The following is a 23,638-nucleotide window of genomic DNA, read 5'->3' as shown; positions in this document are numbered from 1 at the left end:
GCCCGCTTCTCATCACTCCCCCACCCCTCAGCCTGCTTCCCGGTGTCCCCCGCCCCTCCCAGAACAAAGCCTTGGGGAAAAGGATCCGTTAAGACCCAGCCCGCGGCTCCCCGGGCGCCCCGTCGGCCTCACGGCAATCGCTTTCCCCGTGTGGAGGGGGCCAAGGCGCAGCGCGGCGGCGATCCCCGGCCCTCGGAGGGCGCCGGGCCCAGGGACGGTGGGCGTGGGGTGGGACCGGGCCGCAGCGGGGACGCAGTTTCCACCCGGACGTCTTTGTAGGGCGGGACGGCGCCATGGCGGCTGCCGCGGCCTGAGGGAAGCGCGGCGCCGGCCGGGGCGCGGGCCCGCCATGTTCTGCAGGGCGTTGCGGGTGAGATCCAACACCGCCATCAAGGGGTCCGATCGGTGAGTGCCGGGGCCGGGGACCCCCGCCGCGCCGAGGGGGGAGGCCCGGAGGCCGCGCTCCGCTGAGGGGAGGCGGCTCAGTCCCGCCTCCTGCGCTGGGCCTGTCCCGCCGCTGCCCGGCGTCGGCCTCCCCATCCGCGGCGGCTGTGCCCCCGCAGGGATCGGGGCTTGGGGCCGGCGGGAGCGGCAGCTGCTTTCCCCTGGGATTTGTGATAAATATGAACTACCGCTCTGAACGCTGCCCGGCAGAGAGGGACCTAGGGGTGCTGGCTGACAGCCAGCTGAGCATGAGCCAGCAGTGCCCAGGTGGCCAAGGAGGCCACCAGCTCCCGGGCTTGTGTCAGCACTGGTGTGGCCAGCAGGAGCCGGGCAGGGATGGGGCCCCTGTGCCCGGCCCTGGGGAGGCCCCACCTCGAATGCTGGGCTCAGGTTTGGGCCCCTCGGGACAAGAAGGCCCTTGAGGGGCTGGAGCGTGTCCAGAGAAGGGCAGTGGGGCTGGGGCAGGGTCTGGAGCGCAAGTGTGCTGGGGGGCGGCTGAGGGAGCTGGGGGGGTTTAGCCTGGAGAAGAGGGGGCTGAGGGCAGCCCTTCTCGCTCTCTGCAGCTGCCTGAGAGGGGCTGGAGTGAGGGGGGGGCTGGTCTCTGCTCCCAAGTCATCAGTGACAGGACGAGAGGGAACGGCCTCAAGGTGAATCAGGGGAGGTTTAGGTTGGATATTAGGAACAATGTCTTTACTGCAAGAGTGGTCAGTCCCTGGCACAGGCTGCCCAGAGAGGTGGGGGAGTCACCAACCCTGGGGGTCTTAAAAAAATGTGTAGATGTGGCACTTAAGCACATGGTTTAGGAGGCCTGGGGGTGTTGGGTTGGTGGTTGGACTTGATGATCCTAGAGGTCTTTTCCAACCTTAATGATTTTGTGATTCTATGAAGAAGAAAAGCACTTTTTGCTTAAAGGTGCTGCCATAATTAAACTAGACTTAAATAAATTGTTACATCAAGGCCCAGCTCATCTTTCCTTACTTTTATGTTCTTACTCATGCAGTGATGCTGGGCTGAGTTGCCGATCTTTTAGATTCACTCTACATGCCTGTGAATGACAAACCCAGCTTCTGCTGGTCACTGTGTCTTAAATGTCAATTAAAAATGGGGTGAGAGGGAAATCTGGCTGCACCCCTGCTCCTCCATGCCGGAGCTGCAGGAGTTTGTAGGTGACAGGCTGGGCTGAGCAAGCACTGCTCCCAGTTTTGTGCTCAGGAGCTTGGAGCAGTAATGAAATCCTAGTGCAAAACAGAGGCAAAGACAGCAGCAGGAGCAGATGTTTAAGGAAGAACATGAGCAGGGCAAGCATACTTGGCCTTTCTCCCAGTATTCTTCCAGCATGCAGCTATCTCATTTGTAAACCCAGACACAAATGCTTCAAATTATCTTCTGTGAAAAAGTGGGAGTCTCATGAACAGCCGACAAAATAGTAACTACTGATCTAGAAGTTATTTTGAGGGACGGTCTAGACAGCTTTGTAACACATTTATCATTTTATCGTTACAGGAGAAAACTGCGAACTGATGTTGCAGCAGCTTTTCCTAACCTTAGTGCTGAACAATTGACTGAGTTTATTCCAAACAAGGAAGAGCTTAATGTCATCAAAATGCACTCTCACAAAGGGGAGGCCATCACTGTTTACATGAATAACAGGAACCCAATACTGTTTGAAATTGAGAAAGCTCTGTATCCGACAGGTACGGGGAGTGGACTAGAATAATCCTCTCTCTTCGCTTACTGGGCACCAGCCTTTCCCCAAAGATCTCCTTGTGTCTGTCTTAAGTACTTATCCAGTCACTATATAGTGTTGGTACGCTTCATAATTTCTAATGCCTTTATTCTGCCATCTTCTTTGTGAAATCAGTGGCATTTCTGAATTCTTCCTGCAGAAAAAGGAAACTGAGGTGCTGAGGAGGTTAGAAACCAGGAAACAAGTCTTTAAGTCACAGTTGAGCGTCTTAGCCCCTTTCTCTCTTTTGTCCACTGCAAGGTGTGATTCCAAGAAGCATGATGTCCACTTCCAGGCAGCCCTGGAATTAGGCAATGAATTGCTTTGATATTCCTCGCTTTCATTTTTCCCATACCCAGCAATTCTTCCCTGTTGGAGCAGCATTTTAGCTCAAAGTGTCCTTGATTTAAAGAAAATAATGCAAACGCTTATCTATATCCTTTATAACAATTCACAGGAGCTTGAATTAACTAGCAGTTTATTTTTCTCCATCACATCTACTAATTATTGTAGGACCGTTCTGACTTCAGCTTTCTTTAATACCTGAGTTACAGGAGAGTGCTTAGGTGTGGTTAGTATCGCACTGCTTAGTCTTAAGGATGGGAAGAAGCAATAGCTGGAGAAGTTTTTAATGACGCATCTTTAAATTTGGTTCTGTTTTGGGACAGTGTACACGCTGTGGGTCTACCCAGATCTTCTCCCTGCTTTTTCAACATGGCCCCCTGTGCTACAGAAACTAGCAGGAGGAGCAGGTAAGAGGACTAGAATTTTGTCACATTGCATTGCAGAAGGGAGTTGTCTTCAGAGCTTTTTTGGGGTTATTTTTCCCAGTGGCAAAAATGTACTTGAAACAAAAAATGAAGAAGTATAAAGAATAAGTACTCATAAAGTAATTCATGGTGATGTCCTAAAAAGGAAAATAAATTAGCTGTAAAAAAGTTTTGAGTGAAACGAAGTAGGTTAAGCTGTTTCAATGCAGTAACCTGTTCCATGTGGGGGTCTCAGATTTGGAAATATCTTTTCAGGGTGACCAGCAACTCTGAACTGGGGCACAGAACCGCCTGTGTCATTGGTCTGTCTTTTTGTAACTTCCCTTGAGCAGCTGAGTTCCTTTGCTGCCACACTGCTTCCTGTCAATTCAGAGGTGAACTAGCTTACCCTATGGATAAGAAGTGAGTTTATATTGGAACCTATAATTGTAATCACTGTCAAGTAAATTGTGGATTGTGCAGGTGAGGTTGGATTTGAATTCCTGGATTACTGGCTCTGCCACCTAATTATGGATCAAGACTAACAAGAAAGGAGCCTTTTTTTCTGAACCTGCTTTGGATGCAGTTCAGACTCATGAGAATCAGGTCTTTATAAACTTTAAATTGCAGAACTGCTCAACCAGGAAGAGATTAAATTGCAGCCACTGCGGCCTTAGCCTGTAAATGGAAGCGTAGGTGTAGGAAGAGATGTCTTTTCACCATTACACAGCACTTAAAGTAGAACTCAAGTCCCTCTGTTCACTTTGTTCGCTTTTGGGGAAATAAAGTGCTTGAATGTGTAGCTGTGATAGACATCTGAGCAAGCCTTGCTGCTGACTTGTAGTGACCTAGTTTCTGGGGAAAAAAATCGTCTTGCTAATGGGGGAAGGACACTGATGAAAGAGGGCTGCAGGTCATTCATCTCCCATGGCAACCAGGCTACCTCTGGGTACGATCCAAAGATAAGAAGCTGGCCACGAGACAATGGCCAGCAAAGGCGGAGGGAGAGGTAGAGCCACATCTCAGGAAGAGGAGGAAAGGCGTGAGACTCTCCAGTGCTGCAGCTGTGGAGGGAGGGAGCAGATTTAGGGAGCATTCAGCTACAAAGAGAAGTACTGTTTGTGATACCTGTTCCTGGAATTGAAGTACCTGCTGTCTGCCCTGGTTATTTACATAATACACACATGCTACTTACCTTGTCACGTTAAGGTCTTTATGTGATTTCTGTCCTCAGAGATGTGGAGCCTTTGTTGCAATTGCAGAGTTCATTCTAGATTTGCTGAAAGTAGTTGTGACAGTGAATGGGAGGAAAAAATATTGTTGGCTTCTTCAGCATGCACATTAAATCTATGATGCTGAGAAAAGTGTGAGATGCCTTCAAAATCAAACCATGGAACACAGGTCAGTCCGTGAGACTGCAAGCTCTAGACAATTACAGCTGCTATGAGGGAGAGCAGATGGTCTTTACGTAATTTGGTGATGACTTGATGCCGTACGTGCGGCATGGAAAACTGTTCTTTACTCACATGCCAGTCTGTTCACCCCAGGGATGGAAAGCAGAAGGAAGCACACAACAAGGTGTACTGTTTCTGTCCAGATTAGCAACAGTTAAGGCTGCTTCCTCATGCTGAGGAGAGCTCACAGCTGAGTGCAGCTATTGTGTCAGATCAAGAGGGTTGGGTCAGCAGTGGCAGATTTTAGGCCATTCTCTCTTCAGGGAGAGAGCTGCTGGGATAATTTGCCCTTGGGACAGGGAAGAGTAAATGGCTAGTTCCAGACACATCTCCTTGTTCCTTTCTCTTTCCACGGCATCAATGCATAGTGATGCTCTCTAGGCTGGCAGCTCATACCTGTCTGTTAAAAACAGGACTCCCTTTGGGTCTGGCAGGGCAAGGGGCTGAGCGTGCTTACCTCTTCAGCAATTTTTGGGGATGTGAGTTGGATCCTTTACTCCACAGGGTAGTAGCAAGAAGTGCTGCCTTACTAGGAGAAACAGAATCATGTTTTATCTGGCATGTGCTCAGCTATTAACAGGCTCGTGTTTTTGCTGAGTAACAGGAGGGATGGGGGTGGAGAAGGTAGTGGCTGAGTCTTTCATTGAGAAATGGATGCGCTTTATTCTTTTCTTCAGATCTGATGCTGCCAGGAGTTGTAGTGCCATCTTCTGGCTTGCCTCAAGTAGAGCGGGGCACACTCTGCGCTGTCACCCTCTTGGGAAACAGGTACGAAGGACTCTTCTTCATGTCTTTTCTTAGAAACTAAAAATTAAATTAAGCTATTTTTTTACAGGAAGACACTGGGAGTTTTGAGGAAATAAAAGCAGAATTGTTCTCATGCCTTTGATGCACTGTGGACCTAAATAATGGAAAATACAGCAGAAAAAAAATCCACTTAAGTTTCTGGGTTAGGATATGTTGAGCTTGGGTGGACAGCTTTACAGATTGGTTCTTTTGGACCTGTGGGGGCACAACTTATAGATTTGTTTTGCAACAGAGTAATTTTTTTTAACAAAATATTGTATTCTACACAGTTGTCTTTTTGTCCATGAGGAAATTCAGAGTGAGGGAGCAGTGCTAAAGCTGTTGGGTTTTTTCCCCCCACTGCTAGTCTCTTCTGGCAGTGCATATACTTCTTGTCTTCATTAAAGTGAAGAAAGCTGCGCATATCCTTGGGATTCTTTGGAAGACTTTACGTACCAGAAGGATAACCAGAAAACACCTAGATGCTTTAAAAAAAATCAGGTTGTAAAGAACAAGGACATCATTAAAAATATTCAGTATATCCCAGTGGCACAGTCTGTCTTTATCCAGGTAGCACAGTGTATTTGTGCTGTCCTGCTGTAACACTCCCTTCTTTTCCCAGAGCTCCGGTAGCAGTTGCGGTTGCCACGATGTCCACTGCGGAGATGCTGGCTGCTGGGATGAAGGGGAAGGGCTTTGCTGTGTTGCACACTTACACGGATCACCTCTGGTGGGTATATTGCCAGGCTTTTGGTAAAATGTGTAACAAGTCTCATGCGTTTACTGAAATCAAAATTTGTGCCCCGGTAAACTTAATCTATCAGCTCAACATATTGAGTTACTTGGGTACAGTTTAGATATGACCACTATTAAGGTTTCAGCTACTTGTTTTTGATGGCCACACTTTTCTGACAGAACCAGGTGTCTGCCCTGACACCTATCCATTATATACCTGTTGGAAACAGATGCATAAAATTATTCACTTGATTCAGTTCCTTCAACCTGAGCATAATTATTATAGAAATTAAGCTAGAACATCCCTATTACTCTGATTTTAGGAAATCTTCTTGCTCTATGAAAAGTGAACTTTGAATCATTTTTGCTTAAAAAGGGTCAACTGTGCCAGTCTCAACCAAATAAACAAGTTGTTCTGCATTTGGATTCAACTAGTCTGCTCAGTTTTAAATTGAGATTCAGGTGGAGAACAGAGTTTATGGAGGAAGGTGAGTTAAAAATTAATTTTGTAGTTTTTTTGAGAACGTGGAAAAAGATCTATGCAACTGCCAGTGCCTTTTATCAGGGTGACATTTGTTCATTGTCCTATGAGTTTCAGAGCAGTAAACAGAAAGCTATGTTATGCTTTTTCTTCCTTTTATAGGGAATATGGTGACAAATCTTATCCTCCTACCTTAGCTCCCTCAGTAACAGATTCTGCTGAAAAGGAGAGTGCTGAAGATGAGGAAGAGATGGAGGGGAAGGAGCCCATCGTCAGCTTCTCCACTGACCCATTGCAGCATGTGGACGTTGGTGGTCTGAGCCTGAAGGAGCAAGACAGTTGTGCAGTAGTGATGGGAAAGGAGGAACTCAATGAGAGCAGAGCTGTAGAAACAGCTGAAGGTGCCAACACAGAGGTTCAGCAGGAAGCTGAAGACAGTAGGAGTCCACAAGGTATTTTTGCATACAAATGAAACCAAACTATGCCCCTTCGGTTTGCTGAAGCCCATACCCATGGTCTAGATTACTGTGTGTTCTGGACGGCTCGCTGCGAGAACGGGGTAGAGACAGTTCTGTGTGATGTGAAAGGCAGCCTGAAAGAACTGAGTGCTGTGTTCTGAAAGACAGACTACTCACAGCTCACTTGTCCTTTCTTCCCCTGCAGAGCAAATGGATGCATTATTTAATCAGTGCTTTTTTCATGCCTTAAAATGCAAAGTCAAGAAGTCAGATCTCCCTCTGCTCACCAGCACATTTCTACGCAGCCATATGTTCCCATGCTGGTACGTGGTAAGAAGATGGTCTTTGGATTTGCATGCTGCGTTTTTGGCTTTAAAACTGTGGAGATCCAATGTGATATTTAGGATTGCATTTTTGTCTCAAAAGTAAAATTCAGTCCGTATCTAAGGTTATCTAAGATTATACTCACTTCTTACATCAAACACCTTGATGTAAGAATTGTCTAGAACAGGGTATGTACTTGGTAACTAACTTGAGTTGGCTGGCATTTGCTTCAAGATTGCTTAGTCTCTTAAATGGCTGTTTGCCTGCCCACGGGAACATCAGCACTAGTTTTACTCATCATGTTCTATTTGTTATCTTATTTGAGGTAATTCTCTGTGTGATTTATATTTCTGCTGTTAAGAAACTTCTAGCATAAGTAGCAAGATTTAAGAAGAAATGAAGGGTGACCTTTAACTAAAGAACTTTTAAAAAATCCATTTATAGCCCTGCTGGACAACAACTGGACATAAAGAAATCAAGCTATAAGAAGGTGAGATTTTTCTGTCACTTTTTGGATTAATTTAAATAAGAAATGGAAGGAGAGAAAAAGTTTGAAGTCAAAATTGTTCAAGTGTTGGTAAAACAGACGAACAAAAACACCTAGAAGCTGTTCTTAAAAGCCACATTTTTTTTTCTCAGCTTTCTGCCCCTGTGGGATCCAGGGAGAAACGTAATTGTCCTGAAAGCATGAGCATTGATCTGCTTCGACTGCAGCCGATGCTGTCTGCCTCTGTATACTGCAGTAGCTGTTCAAGGGTTCCAATCTTGTTGGACAGTGCAATTACTTGCAAGAAGAGGCCGTTCCATTTCTAAAGCTGTTACTGAGCAAAAATTAAGAGGAGGGAGACGATATTGTCCATGTTGTGTACATGACAAGCAAAGACAAAGCGCACTGCCAAAGGTCTCACAGTAGTCCATGTGAGATGTACTGTGATTTGGCTAAGAAGCTGAGTCACAGAGCAAGCAGCTGGCAGACCTACAAAGGGAACGCTTGCTTGCTTTGTTTTGGAGCCAGAGGTGCTCGCTGCTCCTTAGCAATTGCTCTTTTTTTTTAGAGGGGCAAAGGTGTGGGGTGCGTTGGGTTTCTTTAAAAGAAGTTTTTCTGCTGTGTCAGGTAACTTTGGGAAGGTCAGAAATACATGAACAGGAATTTAAAATGCTTGACTCCACATTTCTGATCGTTGCCTCCTTCAGTTCTCTAAATTCCTGCAATGTATGCAGCACCAGAAGATCTTACAAGTGAAGGAGCTGAACAAAGGTGTGGAGAGCATCGTGGAAGTGGACTGGAAACATCCAGAGTATGTAGACTATTGTAGTCCAGCTCTATTACCTATACTCTGTGTGAATTCCTGTTCTGAATAGCAGTAGCAGCCCTCGTTTCCTAATCTTAAAATGCTACGGAGGGGTTTTATACCCTGCTTCTATACAACATTGCTTGTGTTTCCTGTTCTTGTAAACTTCTTCTAGGTAAACTATACTAGTCCTTCTTTACTGAGGGGTGCTGAGCGTGCTTAAAGTCTAATGATAGTGTTGCGACTTCCACCTTTCCTCCCGTTAGTTGTGCGTTCATCCATAGAACTTAAGATCAGAAGGGATTGTTACATGATCTGAAAATTGCATATGGCCCTTTATCCTTGTAGCAGGGGTACAAATCTTCCAGAGAAACAGCTTTGAAAACGTTAAGGAGGATTCAAGTCATGGCCATTTGTTGCAGCGTTACAATGACAAATCTCTGGCTTCCAGCTGGGATGCTAATAAAAGAGTTACAGTATCAAGCCTGTTAGCAGTCACTAAAAAGCACATTCCTTTGACAGCGTCTTGATAGTTTGTGTGGGTTTCTTTGTTGTTGTTGGAGGAAGGGGAGCAGGAAGGTTTGAAACCCATCAGGCAGTTTTCCATCTATTTAGCAGTGGTTATAATGGTATGAGTATTTTAAGCCCTGCCAGTTTAAGCAGGTCTCCCCCTCCCCGTTCCATCTGGGGCAGCTTATTGTTCAGCTTTGAAGTGAACTCACCTGTCTAAACAATAGCTCCAACAAAAAGATGACACTGCTGCTGAATAAATGCGCATGAAAACTACAGCCTCAGAATGTCCTACAGGAGCAAATCAAGCAGTTTGCAAAATCAGAAGCCAAACGTATAATCCTAAAATAATTAAAACCAAATTGCTGTCTTGTCCGTTACACATATTGATTTGCACAGATACTCTTATCCTTTAAGTTACTTATTACTCGATTCCTCTATTAGTGTTTCCATTATCTTCCTAAAGATTATTAGTTACCTCACGTCAAGAACATCCTACTCGTTCCTCCTGCATATCGGCACATTAGCTCTTCCTTGGAATTTCCCAGCGGGCCTGAGGCTTCCTGTTATATAACGTCTCCTTGGCAACCAGAGGAGTGGAGAATATTTCTGTAGATATAAGCATATCTTCTCTTCTGCTTCTGGAAAGAAGCATAACTACTTTGACTTCTTCCATTAACTTTGCTCTTATTATACTTGGCCTTATCATTAGGAGACAGGCGTACTCAAACTAAACCTTTAAGCGTAGAATCTGCAGCTTTGGTCAATGAAATGAGACTCCAGCTCCTGCACTGATACAGTTCTTACCCCTCTCTTCCAGAACTGTCTTCTATCAGTGACCACTGGAGGATCGTTTCAGCTTTTAAATTTCTGTACATTTGTGAAGAGTGCAGTTGGTTGGGCTTTTTAAAATTTAATTCTAGGGATTGTATGGAATGGGGCTGCATCCTTTGAATTATGGCAGTTGCCTCTAATTACAAGAGTCAAATATGCTTAGAATAGCTGGAGAGATTTACTTTTCCCCCAACATACAGGGCTTTACTCCCTACGTGAAAAAAATCATTTAATATCACCTGAGTTAAGGTGCTTATTTATGTGTATCTTTGAAATGTGTACAAGGACAAACTTATGAATTGCAGGTAATGCTCCAAAATACTATTCTTTCTTCATGTCCTTTAATCCACAGACACAGGCCCCCACTGCAATGGAATGCATTTGGAAAGAAAGCTTTTTGCACGACTCTGCTAGGTTTTAGTTTCTCAGTGCAATGGAAATGATACGTTTCAATCCCTTTCACTCACACCAAATAATTCTCATTTCAGCATTAAAGCATTTACGGTACCTGAAGGATTTTCTTCAGCCTCTGCTGCCCCAGACAGCAAGAGTGAAGACAGAGAACAAGTGTACCATGCTCCTGAAATCATTCCGCTTTATGGGGTCTCAACAAAAATGATCCCACTCTTTCAGGAATCCGGACACAGGTAAGCACTAGAAAAGTACAGCAAAACCACCGTTACCTGAAGAGAGAGAAGAACAAACCTGTGCTGCTGCCATTTTGTTAGCACTCCTGGGGAGGGCCCTGCAGTGCTGCCAGGAGAGGTGATGGGAATCTAGAATAGATCCATTGCTTCACAAAGGAAAGAAAGATAAGAGGCTGTGACAGCTGCGTTCAGCAAGTACATCGCTTCTCCCACAGCTAAGGAGGTGACAGCTCAAGTGTCAAAACTGATACTTTTTACTTGGATTGTCTTAATTTGCCATTGGATAAGGCATATTCTGCCCACCCACAGTATGGTTTACTGAGAAGAGGATGCCCAGATAATTTAAATAACTGACTTGCCTCTTGTGCCCTAATCTTGTCTGTTTTGATGTAGTTTAGATAGCACACAGTGGCAGCCTTTCATCCACTGAGCGCTTCTGTACACGTTACCCAGAGTCCCCTGAAGTTAGGGGTGTCATTGGGGTCATCCTCCCAAACTCGGCTCCCAAAACCAAGGGGTTTAGAGTCCCTGCAATTACTGCTCTGAGGCTTTTATCTGGCGTACAGCAGCTGAAGCAGGACAAGAAATCTCTCCCTAGCAGATGTGTTTCAGGATTGAGATGTTGCTACCAAACGTAGTCAGGGTAGTTGCCATCTTCTGCTTAGTGACAGAACCCAGCACCTAACTACTTAAAGTAATACATTAAAAAGTCTTCTTTCTCTTTAGAAAAGGCAGCATCCTCTCAAGCAGCGAGGTGAGAAACATCGTCATTAACTACGTGAAGACTAACGAGTTGGTTGACGAAACAAACAAAAAGTGAGTAGCCATGGAAGTTGTCCTACCCCGCTTCCACGGGAGATGCTGAAGTTAGAGGAACACAGTGAACTTGTTTGCTTCTAACACGTGTTTTTGTTTTGTAGCTTTGTAAAGGTGAATGCCATTCTGTGCGACTGCCTGTTAGATAAATCGGAACAGGATGAAATCGCAAACCTTAGATGGGATGATCTCTTGAGCAGGTGACTCTTCTCCCAATATAGTGCTTCAGTACTGCACAGATTTATTGCATGCAACTCGAAGCCACGTGTTATTGGAGCTACCCAAGTTGCAACTTACTACTGGTAACACAAAAAAATGCATCCAGAGACCTTCACTTGAAGAGTCTCTCATTCTGCACCATTTACCAAGCATCTAGCATTAACTGTGGTTGTTGGGGATTGTTGTTTACCTGCTAACCGCTTATCTGGGAAAGCTTCCTGAACACACAGTGCCTGGTTGCCTGTATAATCTGTATGTATATATTTATAAAGCCACCCTTTGCAATAGATAGCTGTTTAGGCCATGGTAGTCACCCTGCTCTTTCTGTGCAGCACAACTTGTGCGTTTATAACGTAAACCCACCTTTTAGATGCAAGACACCCGAGTATCTGACACAAGACCATAGTTTCCATATACCGAAAAGCTTTGCCAAACATCCCCATGTCTTACTTGCCTTGAGCTTCTTCTTCACACAGTGCTGGTGAGGCACCTCCAGCAGCTTCCTTTATTTCTGAAGCCAGGTTTTCTCGTGGTTCAGTAACACATGCTGAATTTTACACTGAAGTTGCTTCACCGATCTGTGAAAAATACAACTGAACAGTAGCGTAAAGACAAAATTAAAGGAGGTTTTCTTCTATAAGAACCAATTTATAGAATTTTACCAGTGACAGTATAAGCCATAATTTTTGTGAGTCAGTGGACTAGCTTTCTTTTTAGTCAGTCCCTTTCTTTAAGTAATAACTAGGATGCAAATCTTTGCATGAGATCAGCGTGCATTATCTTCTTAAGATACAGATTCTCGCACGTAGAATCTTGGCTTTCACGTGGTCTCAAAAAAAAAAACTGCGTGAGAGGCTGCAGTGGAAGAGCAGAGTTAACATCAGCCTTGCTGTAGAGACTAATTGGATATATACGCTTTGTTCAGGTGCCTTGAACGACTGCAGCCCTTACACCAGGTGACATTTTTTGGACAAGAACCTGTTGTGAGGAAAGGAAACATTGAACCCATCGACATAACCATAGCACAGAGGTCCTCAAATAAGAAGGTAAGAATTAAAATTACGGGGTTTGAGCAGAAGCCCGGGTTCTGAGAGCAGCTTTGGCAGCTCATTTTTCTGGGATGAATGGGATGTGACTTGCTAATTCCTACAGCAGTGATGTGTGCAATAATTATTAAAACCCGTAGGTGACAATTATCAAGAACCTTGAGCTCTATGGTCTAGACCCACAGCGTGTGGCCAACATTCTGCAACAAAAAGTACAGGCCAGTGCCACCATCACCCCAGTACCAGGAACAAAAGACAGAGTTCAGGTCCAGATCCAGGGCAACCAAATCCATCATCTGGCCAAGATGCTGCTAGGTAAGTCTGTCCTAGAACTGGGCTGGGACTGGTTACAGGAAGACACAGATTTTAATTCCTGAGCTGCGAATATTTACCTGAAGTGAACCCTTGGTTATGTTGCAGAAGAATACCAGCTACCTCGGAAGTATATTCAAGGCCTCGAGAAGGCTCCAAAGCTTGGCCGGAAGAAGTAAGAGAAAAATCTACTGTAGGAATTACTCTGATCTCGTTATTTATAGAAGTGTTCTGACAACAAATCAAGGATAATGTACAGGCCCCTGTTCATTCAAAAATTGAGTCCTGGATGTTCACGAGGTCCAGGATTCACCCAAATAATAATATTGCTCCAGCTGTTTGTTTTTCATAAAAATAAAAAGCTGCATAAAACCCCTCGCATTATCCTTTTCCATATGTTTTTCTAGAAGTTCCTAATGGTGCACTCATTTCACTGGCTGCAGTGGCTTTTGGCTAGTTTAGCATTCTTGCTTTGCATCTTCTAGCAAAGGCATGGTTAATAGAACCGCCACCAAAATGTAAGCAAAATACATTCCAACACGTTGTGTTGTGCCACAGATTGGGTGTGTCGAAGTAAAACCCGCTGGTTTTAGATTTTATCGTTTTAAACATTTCCAGGTATTAATATCAGACATTTCAGCACTGAGAACGAACACTATTAGCTGGATTTTTATGGTTTATATTATTTTTATACATAAATACATTTTAATGTATGACTAACTGTAATTTAGCACAGGTAGACATGAGAAGCCGTTCTGTCAAATCCAGCTAAAATATTAAGAGAAGATCAATGGCCCGCTTCGATCAGGTTTCACAGGGATGGGTGTTCTGTACCGCTTTAGCTGAAGCTGAAACACTTAACCCTACTGTAAAGAAATTGAAATTCACTTCTAGGAGGGATTCCTCTATTTTCCGTTTAGACTTAACACATGAAAGTTCCATGGGAGGGCGCCAGAAAAAGAAGTGAAAGAGATTTATTTAATTATTGACAGTTTTATTGTTGTTTTTACATTGTCTGCATATGAACAAGTAGTTTCAGACTGTTCAAAACAAGCTAGACATGAGACATTTTTTAAAAATGCCATAGAATTGCTCTAAAGTAGTAAAAATAAATTACAGCAATGCAAAAATGCATTTCATTTTGCCATAGAAGCTTTACTATTCCATTCTATACACATTGTACATGTTTTACAATGGACATGAAGAAAAAAATTCACTCGAACTAGGCAACACAATATACTAACCAAAGGCACTGCCAACAGTATTTTGCGCTTAAGGAAGGGGCCAGTACTTCTATCCTAGACACAGCTCAACTGACTGTTAAGAATTTGAGTTTCAAGATCTAGCAATTCCTCAAATGCTCCATATCTTGAAAAAAGTAAAAGAAGCAGCCCTCCCCTTTGCAGGGGGTTTTCAGCAGCATTCACAGTAATTGCATAAGAAGCCATGCCTTCTACAAAATGTCAAAGACATGCTGGGTTCCTGGGGGGGGGGGAGGGAGGCAGTCACAGAAACTCCAGTAGAAAACGACGACAAAGGAAATCTGTACAACTTCTAGCCAGAAAGAGAAGGGATTTAAAAACAAGTGTCTGGGTCTTACTTCTCGGAACCAATGGCAGTTTCTACAGTGTCCTTTCTCTTGACTGAGCAGAAGTAGTTACACAAAGCTTTCAAGACTGAAAGCGCTAGACAAATGTTATGTAAATTAGTCCACAAGTGCATAATGAAGTTAGTAAGTATTCTTGTAAATAGACAAACAGCCCCAGAGCATGAAAACTGCTGCTCCATTTGGGCTGCTGCCACGTTGTTAAAGGTCATCTGGGTGTAGAGTACAGTACAGCTGGGAGGCCCTTCCTGCACCGCGTGCCAGAGGCCAGAGCCCTGTTAGCAAACCCTTCTACGCTGCCGACTAAAACATGCGCTAGAACTAGCTTTGCAGACCGTGGCATTTATACAAACCGAGGGGCTTTAAGTGATGCAGTTATTCGCTTCGGTTTAGAAACAAACATACTCAAGTATAAACCTGGGGGGGGGGGGGGGGGGGGAAAAATCATCCCAAGCAATCACCTTCAAGAAACCAACAAAACACTTCCTGGTCCCTCTACGGCCAAAGCAGCCTCACCACAACAGGCTAAACGGGGGCCAGGACTGACAAGGCCTCTTGACAAAAGCCCCATCCACCTTCCTCCTTAGCCCAAATGTAAAAGTTCTCACACTGAAGGGGGGGGGGAAGGCACTGAGGTAAATTTTAGAGTCTTCCACATTGTCTCTGTGGGAGCTGTTACCCAATAACCTGTGGCGTCCCTTCCCACGGCGTGCGGGTGGGGGTCACAGCAGCGCCAAGGGACGCTTGGTCAGCGAGCCACTGTGAAACCCTTTCACATGTGCCGCCTGAACCCGGCTAGGAGGAACGGCCCGGTTGTCTCTCTCCGCTTTGTTGCGGTGACCTGTGTAAACAGAGGGAAGACGGACCCTGGCTGTGCGGAGCACTGAGAGTAACCGTGGGGACCATCCTCTGGCAGAGCGGCACCCCTGGAGCCTTCCTCGCCCCCAGCGAGCGCTGCGCGGCGCCGGCGAGGTCGGGCTCGCTGGGTAGCGTTATGGCAGTCACTGACACTCCAGCTTGAGGGGTCTGGTTTTTTTGAAGGCTGCACAGTGCATGCAGAGACAGTGGGGGCCCTGAGAGAGCGGGGAGAGAGCCTTACTCTCCTCTCCTAGCGCCGTGTAGAGAGCAAAACCTGGCAACCTTCCTGGACGTGCCGGCAGAGCACCGATCGCGGGGGGGGAGGGAGAGAAGGCGAACACGACGCGTACGGAGCGGCACAGGGAGGGAGAGGATGGCGTGCCATGGACAGGAGCGGTGGGAGAGCAGTGCAAGGAGGCTCAGCAGGAGGACGCACGGTATGAGAGAGTGGTGGGAGGAAAGCATTTGAGGTTAACAGGTCCCTTACTCTTCCTGGTGCTAAGGCTTTCCCCCACAGGCAGCCTGTGTTCTTGGGGCCACATCCACGCCCTGGCCCCGGTCAGAGCTCCGCTCCCCCCGTGCCAGACCTGTCGATAGCTCAAAATCGTTTGCTTTGTGAAAGGGGGTTTTGAGCCTTCCTGGGTTAGTCTGTTGGATACGTATTGCTAAACATTCAGTATTGAACCACCGGCCTGTGCCCCAACCATCGTCTTCACACTTTTCAAACAGAATTAGTTAAAACATAGGTCCCAGTTCCTACAGAGTAGAAAACTGGTAAAGCACCGGCTAGCTTAGCTAAGCATAAGGAGTATTTGCTTTAATTTCATATCTGTTTTCAAAATTGGAAGTTGAGTGGCATCGAAATGGATCCCTTTTCCTGGAATTAACATTACCGAGTTTCAATAATACTTACTAACAGACTGTTGGGGTGTTGCAGCTGCGTCGGTATCATAACTTTACATTTCCCTGGCCATCGGAGCCCTAAACAAGTCCGCCCGGCACCAGTTGCAGCTGCAACACCCACGTGGTTTGGTGCAACCACCTCCTCCGCTTTATCTGCTGCTTCCTGTGCTCTACTTACAAAATGAGAACTCGGCCACGTGGGCACACGCAACAAGCCGCAGCACCTCGAAACCAGCGCAAGCAAGTTGCTGAGAGGAGTGTGAGCAGCAAGCGTTACCCTGCTCAAAACATCAGCCAGGAGATGCTCCTGCTGGGTTTAACGCTGAGCGTTTTCCACGAAGCTTCTCCATCTGATGGTACAGCTGAAAAGCAAACCAGCAGCTGTGTTCGGCGTGGTGACGGCCATAGTTTTAAAACAGGCTTCCCGTTCTCTGACTGGCTCTGGTCCAGGGATAAGAGCCTTCAGAAGAAGGAAATACAATACGTTCATTCTATGGGTGCTGTGAGCCAGTCCATAATGGAGGGATGAAGAGGGAGAGTGACCACTATAAGGTGTCCTGAGAAGTCTCTTTTCTTTTTAAAAATAATATCTAAGCTTAGTCTGATACCCAGTGCCTCCTGAGGAGTTATCCAGGCTTGCCTCTGGCTTCTTTCAAGGTCTGGTGCAGTTTCTGTTTAAACTTCTCATACTTCCTTTGCACTTGCTGGATTTTGTCCTTTTCTTCTTTGTCCAGTATCATCAAGAAGTTCTGTAGCTCTGGGATGGAGAATGCATCCCACTGCAGAAACAGCAGAAACAGAGGGAAAGTAAGCACACACTGTTCACCTTATTGCTTTTGCTTCCCCCCCCCCCCTAAATCTGTGAAGAGGAACAATAGAAGACATTTAAACATCTCTCAGATCTCCAGGTAGCTTCATCTCACAGCATCATGTTGTGAGAGCGACAGGATAATGGGCTACAGCATCCCAGTCCCAAGCCCCTGAGACAGTAGATTTAATAGAAATTATCTTTACTCAGGTGAACTGAAGCTCCCTCTGCAAGAGAGGACACGGAACTGCAATGTATATGGAAATAACTGACATAGGATTCACCCGCATTTCTCATTACGAAGGGGGAGCGAGGTCCCAGCAGGAGCCAGTTCTCTACAGCGAAGCTCCTGGCACGGGGCACCAGCAGAGTGGCTGCTCTGGCTGTCACCGAGGAACAGGCAGGCCGGAGGCTGATGACTGCAATCACTTAATAACTACTGCTTTCTGTCTGCTCAGCACTGCTGCGGGAAGCCGGCATTCCTGCAGCGTCCTCACCGAGCACAGCCCAACCCCGGCGGCACGGCACGTCCCGAACCACCCCGCGGCACGGGAGGCAGAATCCCGCCGGGTGCCTTTGTCGTGGTGGGGAGCGGGGTTGCAACCAAAAACCGACTGCGAACGCATTACCTGAGCGTCCCTGGCTTCTACTTAAATTAGTGGATTACTTATAACAGTGTTAACTAATGTAATTATTGACGATTAGCTCTGGGATGGCGTTGCTTGGTTCTGTAAACAGATTATGGTTTGGCCATCAAACCTGGCCTCAGCATTTTCACGGCTCAGGTTTAATTTTTTTAAAAATCAACATGCTTGAGAAGCAATAAATGATCCTTTTGCCTTTTTTTTCTTCCCTTTCTTTTTGAAAAGTAAGGTACAAGCAGTCCGCTGAGCTGATAATTTAAGTTTGGAGAAAAGCTGGTATCACACTTCATATGGTAAACCCAGCGAGGAAGCAGCCTTGCTTTTATGGCACCGCTTCAACCCATGCTGCCTCTGCCCTACGCCTCCCAGCTCTGCAACGCCGCCACGTGCTCCGCAGCGCTGTTAGCTTTCACATAAAAACCAAGGGAAAGAGTCACCAACATACCTCAACTTCCCCTGTTTCGTTTTCCTTCAGCACAAAACTGAGCGCATCTGTGTCGGGGCCCGCCAGCAGCCGGAGGTACAGGGGGTACTCGGTGAGGGGGAGCTTCTGGACGAGCACTGCAAGGGGACAGCAGACATCCACGGTCAGCCCGCGGCTGCCAGGCCAGAGGAAAGCTCAGGAGGCCAACTGGAGCACGTAAAAGCAGTTCGTGCTGCTCAGGGTCGTACTGGAAGCGGCTGAGCCTCTACTGGAGATCCGTAACAGTGGCTGTTCGGTCTCAGGTGACTTCAGCCCCTTTCTGAAAACTAGTAATTCCCTGTTAACTTAAGCAACGCTGCCTCTTGTGGAGGTCAGGCCATTTATTCATCTGAGATTCAGACACCGCCAGCCTGACACACCTCCCACTCCCAGAAGAATACTTTGGGTGTGTTTCTGCAACACAAAATCATAAGCAAAACGGATCAGCCACAGGAAAGCTGGCGGGTCCGAGGGTGCGAACTCACCTTGCCCATCCTTCCGCATCTCCTTGAAAAGTGCAAACTTCTGAGGATTATCCACCACCATGAATTTCTTCAGGAGCCCCTGGATCACCTCGCTCACCGTGGTCGTGCTGCTGATGTGGAGCTGCTTGATGGCATCCAGCGGCAAGTAGAACGAGGTCCTCTTGTCCGTTATATCAGCCAGGTTCACCTCCTTGAGGGCGTCGTAGATGGACTGCGGCCGGATCCCTGCCGGTACCGTCACCGGGCGGCACAGTTTCAAATGCACTTTAATGAAACCTGTGTACGTCCCATCGTCATTCTAAAGCAAAGGAGAGGAGGGTCAGGCTCCAGGGAGCCTTTCCAGTCCCTCACCCCGCCACGAGGGGCTTTCTAGCCTACAGTGCTGCAGCCGGTGGGGTCACTGCAGGACTTTCCACCCCTCGGTGCTGCTAGGAGTTTGAGGGTTTCTTATTAAGCATGTAAAAAGTAACCAGTAATTTCGGGTTAGTCACTACTGATTTTCTCCTATTCCTTCCACTCGGAAATGACTCAACCCTTCCTCACATCTGTGTGATCTTGTCTTATTTAAAACCAACACTGCTACAAGTCAGTTATGGAACCCATTACACGTAATTTGCAGCTGCATTTAAGTGGGGGTTTGGGAAGGCCTCTACCCCTTGTATTCAGCAGGATATCCTGACCATATTCCTCACGTTTTACTCCCCGCTTATGGGATTCTCACACCTCCAGGTAACAAATCGTCATTCAAGATCAGCCTGTCCCACAGCAGGTCCCTTTCCCTACCCTCAGCTCTGCAAAACTCAAGAGAAAAGCCTGGCTCCGTAGAGTCCACCTGCGGGTGCCAGGCAGGAACCAGCCGAGGGATGCACCCCGAGGAGCACTGGCCTGCGGTCCCACCGAAGGGCCACCACCAGCGGCTGAGCCCAGGCGAGTCCCAAGGCTGTATCAAGTCTCAAAATTGTGTTTTCATTAAGCTTCAAAAAAAGTAACTCAAGAGTAAACATTTGGGTCCCGACTGACTCCTGTAAGTCAACGGCTGATAAAAATCAATGGGCGAGACATTCCAGCAGAAATGACTGTGCAGCCTGCGTGAGGGAAATTGTAAGATCTACTACTTTAAATAAATCTCAGGTTTATTTTCAGATGTTAGCAAGCACCAGGGAGTTACGTAGCTGCTGTTCTTGGAAGTTCTACAGTTTCAATATTTCACTCTTTAAGAAGCTTTTCCCCCTCTCTGTAAGACCCTGTGAAATTTGTACCTTTGCAGTACTTGGTTTGTAAAAGAAGTGATTTCCTTGTCTTCTCACCACATATCATCGAGGCTTTACTTACCCGTGGTGATAAGCAAGTTTGCAATCAAAGCTTCAGAATATAAGGCATCCACTGCATTTCTTAGACCTCAGCTTAAACAAGCTTGGCAGCGGCAGAGGAGAAAAGCGTCTCTAGACAGGCTTTGTGTTTCTAAATCCACGCTGCATTTCCAAATCCACTTTGCGACAGCTGCTGAACTGCAGCGTTTTACCGTGCCTCATCCCCGCGAGAACAACCTGGGCCCGTCTATTAGCGCAAGTCACTCGCGGCACGGGCTGGCCCGAGATTACCGTGCCAGCGCTCCCAGTTGAGAAGGGACGGAGGCAAGGAAGGGTTATCGCAAGTGTCCGTGACTAACGCTACGGAAACCCAAGCAGGAGAAAAAGCAGATCGAGTGAGGAAGACAAGAACATCTGAACAGCTGCAAGCCCTCTTGCCTTGGAGGTGCCTTCCTACAGCCTGGCTCAGCTCACACACAGCCCAGAGAAACCAGCCTGCGTCTGTCTGCAGACTAGCTAAGCGGAGCCCAATACATACCAGCTTCATCAGCAGGCAGTTTGTAACTTTTGCATTGTATTTTTCAATTTTCTGTTTGATCTCCTGGATGGTCAGAGGCTCGGGTTTTTCTTCTTCTACTGTTTGCGTTACATTCTGAAATCAGAAGAGAGAGGCTTTAGCTGTTTTATATATTGGGTAGCACTGCATCTGTTCAGCTCTGCTTTTGCTTGGGAAGTGTGGGAATGAAGAGGCTGCGCAGATCCTGAGCCCACACTAGCAGGGATGGCACCAGTGGAGATGGTCCCGGTGGCCAAGAGGCTAAATGTGCAGGACGCCGTGTCCCTGCCCCAACCCACCTCTGGACGCCAGAGGCAGTGGAGGGCAGGGCAAAACCCACCGGTTAGCGGGACACTGAGGCACAGAGCAGTAAAGACATCCCTGTACACAGCAGGGTGAAGAAGCCAGCCTCTAAAACCCACCTTCAAAAAAAAAGCCACCTGCACCTGCTGAGCATTTCTTTGCTTCTTGCAACGCAGTTAAAAAAAAACCCAAAGAACCCTATCCTATTTCCAGTATTCATGTCTCTGCCTACCCAAGCCAGGCACCCCCCTAAAAACCCAGCTTGCTCTTCAACCAGCTTCCAGCAAGTTTACCCAGGCAGAACCTGAAGTTAAATCTCTGCTGGATTACTCCTCCTTAGCTTCGGAAATCAGAGCAGTTTAAATAAATAAATAGATCACACAAGCAGCAAGCCAGCCGCGTGACTAATAAATCAGTCACTGCGAACCCAGTCAATGCATCCCACCCCATGTCAGAAACCTTTCAGCGTCTGCCTGCGCGTGGGCTCGCCGGGAGGATGACGGCTGCCTCCGCTCGCCCAGGTTTTGGGGAAGTTTCCTCTCAGGAGGCAAAAGGCCAGACTGGGCGCGTAGGTGGGCTTTACCTGCAGGGCGCACGTGGAAACGTTGCTAATGAGCAACGGGAAAACACGATCCCATCGCGGAGAGGCAGCTCGCGGGAGCTTCCCAAACACAACCCAGGGTTTAGAGCGTTTAAGCAGAAAGGCAATGCATGGATTTGGACAACGTGCCGGAGCAGAGCCCAGCGCTGCCGGCAGCACGGGCTGAGGGGACTCGGGGTGGGGGACACAGTCCAGGCCAGGAAGATGCTGCCATGGGGTCGGAGTGGCTGCAAGACCCACACTAGAGGGGAGCAGGACCACAGCGCCCATTATAGGCCACCTAAAAGGGGAAAATAAAGGTGCTTTCTGCAGAAGAGGGCCAGAGCATGCATCTCTAGGGTATGACGGAGGAAAACACGCGAACCACCACCGAGCCCTGCTCCCGCCCGGCCCCAGGAGGAGTCTGGCTACGCAGCCTCCCCGCTCCCCGCCTCGAGGCAGGCAAGCGAGGCTCGCGGGATGCCGGCCAGCTTTCTCCAGGGACACACAAAACAGGGAGAGAGCAGGAACGGTGTTGGGGGGGCTGGGAGGGAGGCTCTGATGAGACACCAGGAACACACAGTTGCAGACGGTTTTTTTGCAGAGAAGGTTTGCAGCACCCTCGAGCAAGAGCCTGAGCCACGCTCCGACCTCCTCCCATCTGCTGAAGTACCGCAGCACAGGCTGCGAAGGCCCACGGACGCCCCGGAAAGGAAATGTCAGGATGGGATCCTCCACCACTGCGCCCAGCGTGACGGCAGAGCCCAGGCACGCTCAGGCACCGCGGGAACACAAGAACCAGCGAGTTCTTTTCTGAAAACTTACTTGAAAACAGGAAAGGATGTGCCAGCACATATGGGCAGGGATTTTGTGTGTTCCCACCATAAGAGTTCAAGTGCAGCCTCGGCAGCTGCAGAGCCCCTTGAGGCTCCTGGGGCCATCCCCACATGCCGGTGCTTTGCCTGCACTATGCCGGGGGGCTCAGGAAGGGAGGGAAACCCAGAGCACAAAGCTAATGCTACCAAGCCATGGCCAGACAGGCAGCGAGTGCTTCTGGGGACACCCCCTGCAGCCCGTCTCCATCCCCTGGGACACCAAGCCCAAAGCAGGTACTCAGGACCAAAGCACCCGCTCACCTTCAGCATCCCTCTGGAGCAGTCTGTTGTAGAGGTAACGGCTCCTGTAACAGTCAGACAGAAGCCAGGACTTACGTGACTCTGAAGTAAACCCAAATTCTCAAGTGGGCTAAGAAAATCTATCAAAAAAAATAAATACAGGGAGCTAAACTAACCGAGGAGTTCCCTGGCTGCACAGTAAAGCCCAGCAGCCACCTTTGGGTCTCCTCGTGGGAAATAACCTTCTGCAAGGACAGGACTGTGCCGACTGCACGGCGGGTCTCTGCGGGCAGCTTGCGAGGACACAGGGCTGAGCAGCATTCCCTGCGAGGTACCGCAGCGGGACTCCTGCCCCGAGCAGGTCTCCAGCCCCCAGGGACACGGATCACGTCACAGCACGGTGCTGGATGCAAACCAGCAGCAAGAATTACAGCTTGCAGCAACGCACGCTGTTCATTTCTTTGCACAATCGCTGGGGCTCTTCACTGGCTTCTTCAGCCACTCGCCTGGCCGGTAGCAAGGCGTGGGTCCAACAGCAATGACTTTATTGCCCCAAGACCATTGGAAACACCCTACATGAGGCTCATCTTGTGCTTCAAGGTTTGATACCACTTCAGCCTGGGTTACCCAAAGCCCTTCAGCAGAGGGGCCTTCCAGCCAGCCAGGAGAGCAGGTCTCCTCTAAAGCACAGCCTTCGGCATCCCAGAATCTGGACCTGCTGCAAACAAGCCCGTGTGCGTCTTGGGCTATGCTCAGTGGGCTGTATTTCACAGCGCAGCGCTCTGCTGCCTTTCCATAACTCACCACCTTCCCCGGAGACAGGCTGTGAATACATTTTGCCAGCAGTGCCTAAAACTGCGAGCAGCGCTCCCCTATTTTATGTGGGCTTGCTCGGAAGTTAGCATTAGCAGAGAGCAGAAAGCATGAAGGGGTGTGCTATCAAGGCCAGCACCGAACAAAAATGTAACCTCCAAGAAGGAGCAAAAGGGCAAAAAAGCAACTTTGGGAGCAAAGCCCCTCTCTGCCCAGGCAGCCCCACAGCACATCAGACCAGGATGCACCAAGCTGTAAATAAGCCAGTATCACCCCAGGCTACCCATGATATTTCTTTTAGGAGGAGAATCAAGTGCAGGACAAACTGAAATCCTGGTTGCAATCTGGCAAGACGGCTACA

The 23,638-nt window shown here is 47.7% G+C and overlaps 2 protein-coding genes across 8 annotated transcripts in view; one reads left to right on the top strand and one right to left on the bottom strand.

Annotated features, from left to right (window-relative positions):
• Window positions 1-2: 2 nt before the first annotated feature.
• EIF2D (eukaryotic translation initiation factor 2D) lies at window positions 3-13,209 on the top strand. Of its 4 annotated transcripts, none has more exons than XM_064471879.1 (15): window positions 3-405; window positions 1,948-2,138; window positions 2,839-2,922; window positions 5,051-5,141; window positions 5,782-5,889; window positions 6,538-6,827; window positions 7,039-7,156; window positions 7,602-7,647; window positions 8,352-8,455; window positions 10,282-10,440; window positions 11,167-11,256; window positions 11,361-11,456; window positions 12,401-12,521; window positions 12,662-12,836; window positions 12,942-13,209. In XM_064471879.1, exons 1-15 carry the CDS (start codon window positions 350-352, stop codon window positions 13,010-13,012), a joined length of 1,800 nt encoding a protein of 599 aa, XP_064327949.1. In that variant the 5' UTR covers window positions 3-349; the 3' UTR covers window positions 13,013-13,209. The 4 variants fall into 4 exon arrangements, with proteins under 4 accessions (XP_064327949.1, XP_064327950.1, XP_064327952.1 ...); XM_064471880.1 differs by lacking the exon at window positions 3-405 and adding an exon at window positions 6,271-6,382 and having other exon boundaries at window positions 1,996-2,138; window positions 6,573-6,827; XM_064471882.1 differs by lacking the exons at window positions 3-405; window positions 1,948-2,138 and adding exons at window positions 3,196-3,342; window positions 6,271-6,382 and having other exon boundaries at window positions 6,573-6,827.
• Window positions 13,210-13,803: 594 nt separating this feature from the next.
• The window catches only part of RASSF5 (Ras association domain family member 5), a 35,222-nt gene continuing 25,387 nt past the window's right edge, over window positions 13,804-23,638 (bottom strand). For all 4 annotated transcript variants that reach the window (XM_064471889.1, XM_064471890.1, XM_064471892.1 and 1 more), the window contains 4 exons: window positions 20,449-20,562; window positions 18,601-18,898; window positions 18,098-18,213; window positions 13,804-16,979 (listed from right to left, as the gene is read on the bottom strand). In XM_064471889.1, coding sequence (XP_064327959.1) covers window positions 16,827-16,979; window positions 18,098-18,213; window positions 18,601-18,898; window positions 20,449-20,562 — 681 coding nt within the window. In that variant the 3' untranslated portion in view covers window positions 13,804-16,826. The remainder of the gene's footprint in view (window positions 16,980-18,097; window positions 18,214-18,600; window positions 18,899-20,448; window positions 20,563-23,638) is intronic.

The sequence above is a fragment of the Phalacrocorax carbo genome, chromosome 23 (assembly GCF_963921805.1).
Source record: "Phalacrocorax carbo chromosome 23, bPhaCar2.1, whole genome shotgun sequence".
NCBI lineage: Eukaryota > Metazoa > Chordata > Aves > Suliformes > Phalacrocoracidae > Phalacrocorax > Phalacrocorax carbo.
The sequence above is the reverse complement of the archived record's forward strand: the minus strand, read 5'-3'. Positions and strand labels throughout refer to the sequence as shown.

Coding starts and splice junctions, on each gene's coding strand:
- EIF2D (XM_064471879.1), top strand. CDS start 350: ATGTTCTGCAGGGCGTTGCGGGTGAGATCCAACACCGCCATCAAGGGG. Junction 7,157..7,601: donor AGCCATATGTTCCCATGCTG/GTACGTGGTAAG, acceptor ATCCATTTATAG/CCCTGCTGGACAACAACTGG. Junction 10,441..11,166: donor TTTCAGGAATCCGGACACAG/GTAAGCACTAGA, acceptor CTTTCTCTTTAG/AAAAGGCAGCATCCTCTCAA.